Source organism: Marmota monax, unplaced genomic scaffold (genome assembly GCF_021218885.2).
Source record: "Marmota monax isolate L192 unplaced genomic scaffold, Marmota_monax_Labrador192_F-V1.1 WCK01_AAM20220418_F8-fsc00045, whole genome shotgun sequence".
Lineage (NCBI taxonomy): Eukaryota > Metazoa > Chordata > Mammalia > Rodentia > Sciuridae > Marmota > Marmota monax.
In genome coordinates this window covers 4,727,369-4,733,517 of record NW_026692132.1, presented here as the reverse complement: position 1 = coordinate 4,733,517, position 6,149 = coordinate 4,727,369, and the positions used below count along the sequence as shown (strand labels likewise).

General features: G+C 35.7%; 1 protein-coding gene across 1 annotated transcript; it reads left to right on the top strand.

Annotated features, from left to right (window-relative positions):
* The first annotated feature begins 1,624 nt into the window (after positions 1-1,624).
* LOC124108628 (baculoviral IAP repeat-containing protein 2-like) lies at positions 1,625-4,708 on the top strand. The gene is given in 1 exon segment (XM_046467111.2): positions 1,625-4,708. A coding segment is annotated over 1 exon segment (1,614 nt). The 5' UTR covers positions 1,625-2,995; the 3' UTR covers positions 4,610-4,708.
* The last annotated feature ends 1,441 nt before the right edge of the window (positions 4,709-6,149 follow it).

Genomic DNA, 6,149 nt, shown 5'->3' with positions numbered 1-6,149 from the left:
TGCATTGTAATTCATATTACATAATTTTTAATATCTCTGGTTGTACACAAAGTAGAGTCACACCATTCTTGTCTTCATACATGTACTTAGGGTAATGATGTCCATTTAATTCCACTGTTTTTCCTACCCTCATACCCCTCCCTTCCACTCCTTCCCCTTTGCCCTATCTAGAGTTCATCTAATCCTCCATGCCTCCAACCCCTAACCCCATTATGAATCAGCCTCCTTAAATCAGAGAAAACATTCTGCATCTGGTTTTTTGGGCTTGATTTCACCTAGCATTATATTGTCCAACTCCATCAATTTACCTGGAAATGCCATGATTTTATTCTCTTTTATTGCTGAGTAATATTCCATTGTGTTTATATACCACATTTTCTTTATCCATTCATCTACTGAAGGGCATCTAGATTGGTTACACAGTTTAGCTATTGAGAATTGTGCTGCTATAAAATTGATGTGGCTGTGTCCCTGTAGTATGCTGTTTTTAAGTCCTTTGGGTATAGACTGAGGAGTGGGATAGCTAGGACAAATGGTGATTCCATTTCAAGTTTTCCAAGGATTCTCCATACTGCTTTCCAGATTGGTTGCACCAATTTACAGTCCCACCAGCAATGTATGAGTGTGCATTCCCCCCCACATCCTCACCAACATGTACTTGTTGTTTGTATTCTTGATAACTGCCATTCTGACTGGAATGGGATGAAATTTTAGAGTAGTTTTGATTTGCATTTCTCTAATTGCTAGAGATGTTGAACATTTTTTTCATATATTTGTTGATTGATTGTTTATCTTCTGAAATGTGTCTCTTTAGTTCCTTGGCCCATTCATTGATTGAGTTATTTGTGTTTTTGGGTGTTTCGCTTTTTGAGTTCTTTCTATATCCTAGAGATTAGTGATCAATCTGATGTGCAATGGTAAAAATTTGCTCCCAAAATGTAGGCTTTCTATTCACCTCACTGATTGTTTCTTTTGCTGAGAAGAAGCTTTTTAGTTTGAATCCATCCCATTTATTGATTCTTGATTTTAATTCTTGTGCTATAAGAGTCTTATTTAGGAAGTTGGAGCCTAATCCGACATGATGGAGATTAGGACCTACTTTTTCTTCTAATGGACGCAGTGTCTCGGGTTTAATTTCTAGGTCCTTGATCCACTTTGAGTTGAGTTTTGTGCATGGTGAGAGATAGGAGTTTAATTTCATTTTGTTGCATATGGATTTCCAGTTTTCCCAGCACCATTTGTTGAAGAGGATATCTTTTTTTCCAATGTATGTTTTTGGAGCCTTTGTCTATGACTATATATTTTTAAAGATGTTCAGGAACATGATGTGCACTGTTGGTATCATAGATAATTACTTGTTTTAAGTAAACTACAGATAAATTTTATCATCAGGCTCATCATTTCAGTTCTGATTTTTTTTAATTAATGCAAAAGACCATAAGAAAGTCTTTCCTTCTATAGTATATTTTCTCATTAATGTCTGTTAAGAATTGATGATTATTATTTTTAATTCTTCTTGATATTTTTTAGATTATTTAGAATATATTATTGTGAAAAAAGGAAAGAACATATTCATTGGGCTTTCTTGAAAATCTGTGTCAGGTCATTGCCTCTCTGATGTAGAAAAGACTTGGGGAGAACGCCGCGGAGGTAGTCGTTACCCGTCTCTGTTTCACTTAGACGCAGTTGCTTTCCTGGTGTGAGGAGGTCTTCTAGCAGCTGCCCTGCTTTTGTGCTTTCAGCGCTGGTACTGTGATGTACAGCCCTGAAGAGTTCCCCCCTATTCATTTTTTTCCCCTGCAGAAATGAATCTCATTATGGAAAGTGCAAAGCTTTATAAAGGGATAAAGTTTGAATTTTATGGAGTGTAATTTTGTGTATGAATCACATTTTTAATATATAGTTTTCATAAAGAAAGCTAGTAAATTCTGGTACATTCTGTGTAAACATTAATTCTATTAGTAATATAGTGTTAGGCATTTGTGATAACAAAAGAGCTGTCTTGATAAATTGATTCCTCATTTATCATGACTGATACCATATCTGAATGGTCCTTAAATGAAAATCAGTTTATTTAAAATTTTTAATGCAATATAGAAAGTGTGTGTTGTGGAAATTTTATGGCTGATTTTATGGAGAATATACCATCAGTTGACCAGGTATAATAAAGAGATATGCAGAGTTAAGAAGAAAGACAACGTGATACTGCAGGAAATAGAAACAAAATAGATAATGTTTAGCAAAGGTAGAGGAGTTAACAGTGAGCTTTAAACAATATTCATTTGACATCTCTTATAACAGGTGTGGGACACAATAAGGCTTTGGGTGTTGACTTCCCCAAAAGTTGTTGGCTGAAGCTAACATAACCCACTTAAGTCAATTCTGTGATAAGTTGTGTGCAGTTAGCTTTTAAATAATGTGACCCTTTGAAAATTTTAATTACTTATTTGCTAGAATAAGATGGGATTATTTTGGATTTCACAGTAAAGTGCTTGTAAAGGGGAAAAAAGCCTAAATTTAACTTTACTTTTGTGGCATAAACAGTAATTGTCCTTATATCTAGACTTTATAGCTTGTAACCAAAAGCAAATTAAAAAACATAATTTATGTATTCTATAGTTACTTAGAATTTTGAGAATATAAACTTCTTTGAAAAATAGTTTTAATACCTTTAGAAGCGTGTAAACTTTTTTCAGGCCTTTAAGTCAGTTATTCTACCAAATTGTGAGCAAAAAGCGTGTAGTTTACTTAAAAGTGTTAATAGAATCCCAAAGTACTCATAAGTATCTTGGTAATTTAGGAGAAATATAAATCTAGTAAAAGAAGGTATGGTGGTTCAACTAAATAGAAGTCTTTGATTTCTTTTTGTGGTAAAAAGTGACAAGAAATTGTATGTGAAAGTTTTAGTCATCAAAAAGTACTTCTTTCTACTCATGCACAAAACTACCTCCAAAGAGTTATCCAAGATCCCTTGCATCAAAAAATAAGGAGTATAATGGAAGACAGCACAATCTTGTCAAATTGGACAAATAACAACAAACAAACAATGAAGTATGATTTTTCATGTGAGCTCTACAGAATGTCTACATATTCAACTTTCCCCATCGGTGTTCCTGTTTCAGAAAGGAGTCTTGCTCGTGCTGGTTTTTATTACACTGGTGTGAATGACAAAGTCAGATGTTTCTCTTGTGGCCTGATGCTGGATAATTGGAAACAAGGAGACAGTCCTATTGAAAAGCATAAACAGCTATATCCTAGCTGCAGCTTTATTCAGAATCTGGTTTCAGCTAGTCTGCAAGCCACCTCTAAGAATACCTCTCCTTTGAGAAACCATTTTGCACATTCATTATCTCCTAGTTTGGAACGGAGTGGCTCATTCAGCGATTCTGTTTCCTGCCTTTCACCGAATCCTCTTAATTCTAGAGCTGTGGAAGACTTCTCTCCTTTGAGGACTAACCCCTATAGTTATGCAATGAGTACTGAAGAAGCCAGATTTCTTACTTATAATATGTGGCCCTTAACCTTTTTGTCACCATTGGAATTGGCGAGAGCTGGCTTTTACTATGTAGGACCTGGAGATAGGGTAGTCTGCTTTGCCTGTGGCGGGAAGCTAAGTAACTGGGAACCGAAGGATAATGCTATGTCAGAACACAGGAGACATTTTCCCAACTGTCCGTTTTTGGAAAATTCTCTAGAAATGCTGAGGTTTAGTATTTCAAATCTGAGCATGCAGACACACACAGCTCGAATGAGAACATTTATGTACTGGCCAGCTAGTGTTCCAGTTCAGCCTGAGCAGCTTGCGAGTGCTGGATTTTATTACGTGGATCGCAATGATGATGTCAAATGCTTTTGTTGTGATGGTGGCTTGAGATGTTGGGAATCTGGAGATGATCCATGAGTAGAACATGCCAAATGGTTTCCAAGGTGTGAGTTCTTGATACGAATGAAAGGGCAAGAGTTTGTTGATGAGATTCAAGCTAGATATCCTCATCTTCTTGAACAGCTGTTGTCAACTTCAGATACTACTGGAGAAGAAAATGCTGAACCAATTGTTCATTTGGGACCTGGAGAAAGTTCTTCAGAAGATGCAGTCATGATGAATACACCTGTGGTTAAATCTGCTTTGGAAATGGGCTTTAGTAGAAGTCTGGTAAAACAGACAGTTCAAAGTAAAATCCTAACCACTGGAGAGAATTATAAAACAGTTAATGATATTGTATCAGCACTTCTTGATGCTGAAGATGAAAGAAGAGAAGAGGAGAAGGAAAGACAAGCTGAAGAAATGGCATCAGTTAAAGGAAATGCTGCAGCCAACATCTTGAAAAACTGTCTAAAGGAAATTGACTCTATGTTATATGAGAACTTATTTGTGGGAAAGAATATGAAGTATATTCCAACAGAAGATGTTTCAGGTCTGTCGCTAGAAGAACAGTTGAGGAGATTACAAGAAGAAAGAACCTGCAAAGTGTGTATGGACAAAGAAGTTTCTATTGTGTTCATTCCTTGTGGTCATCTGGTAGTATGCCAGGAGTGTGCCCCATCTCTAAGAAAATGTCCTATTTGCAGGGGTATAATCAAGGGTACTGTTCGAACATTTCTCTCATAAAAGAATAGGCTATATTTTAGTCTTTACCAAAAAGCCTTTAAGCTGTTGTTGAACATTGCAAGCCATCTAAAATTAAAACAAGGAATGTTTGGTTCTTTATTTAGTAACATTTATGTTCTATTCTATTTAGGTATGAATAATCTTATTTCAAAAAGAGATAGTATTGTATATTTAATCTTAATTCATTTAGTTGTAAGAGAAGACTTGTTTTTCATGAACTAAATCAGTATGTAAGTGTGAACACAGGAAGAATTAAAGGAGTAGTGTCAGTGTTGTTATGGGTCATTTCAGGAGTTACTGGATTTGGTATTTATGAAAGCTTTGAGTACTACATTACAGTATAGTTGAAAAACTGTAAATTAGTAACACTGGAATTCATCAGAGTTGTTAACAGATTCTTTGGTGCTTTTCACTTGTTTTGTTAAGTAAGGATTTTTCTGTTACTGATAAACAATATTTCCCCTAACCTGTGAGAAACAATAAAATGCTTTATAATTATTGTAAAAAAAAAAAAAGACTTGGGGTTGGGGTTACTGTATTCTGCTATTTTGCTAATTTGCTGAGTAATGAGGCAAGACAACCTCTTAGCCAAGAGTATTAACTCCAGCAGTGAATGAATCCAGTTTTCTTACACACAAGACTCTAAGAGTTCCCACTCTAACCTGTGAAACCTAAAGAATTTATTTTGAAGAGCTTTTATTTCTGCTTCAGGATTAGGGAATTCATTTCTGCAGATACTTAGATTCCACCTTGTCTGGAGGCATAAACTAATGACAATCCAGCTTGAGGTTGACATATGTAGTGGTGAGGATGATTAAATAGTGGAAAATAAGATGTACAAGTATTAAACAACCAAAAGATAATGCAGATTCATAATATGATTAAATGAAAAAAGTTATGTATTATTCAAACAATAGAGGTCTACTGTAAATGAGGAAGAAGAAAGAGCACTGGGAGTTAGAAATAAGTTTTCTCATTCAATAAAAGTAGTGTTTTGTTGTGTAGTGGATAGAATTGGGGGATACTGCAATATTCTTGTACATAGTGCACCAAACAACTGAATCCCTGTGTTATACTCTAGATATGGGGTCTCCCCCAAAAGCTCATGTATAAGACAACATAAGAGAGTTTTAGAAGTGAAATGAATAGGTTATAAGAGTTTTAGCCTAATCTGTGCTTTGATTCCCTGATAGGGATTAACTGAGTGGTAACTCTAGGCAAATAGGGTGTGGCTGGAGGAGGTGGGTCTTTGGGATATATATTTTGCCCCTGGGGACTGGAACAGTCTCTGTCTCTGATTTCTGGTTGTCATGTCTTGGGTTGCTTTCCTCTGCCATACCCTATGCCCTAATGCCTTACCTCAGGTTCAGAGCAATGGGGTCGACCATCTGTGAATTGAGACCTCTAAAACCTTAAGCCCCAAATAAACTTTTTCTCCTCTAAAATTGTTCTTGTCAGCTCTTTTGGTCATAGCAATGAAAAAGCTGACTAAAGCTCCTTGAGACTACACTATTTTCATTTAGATTATTTTAAATAATTG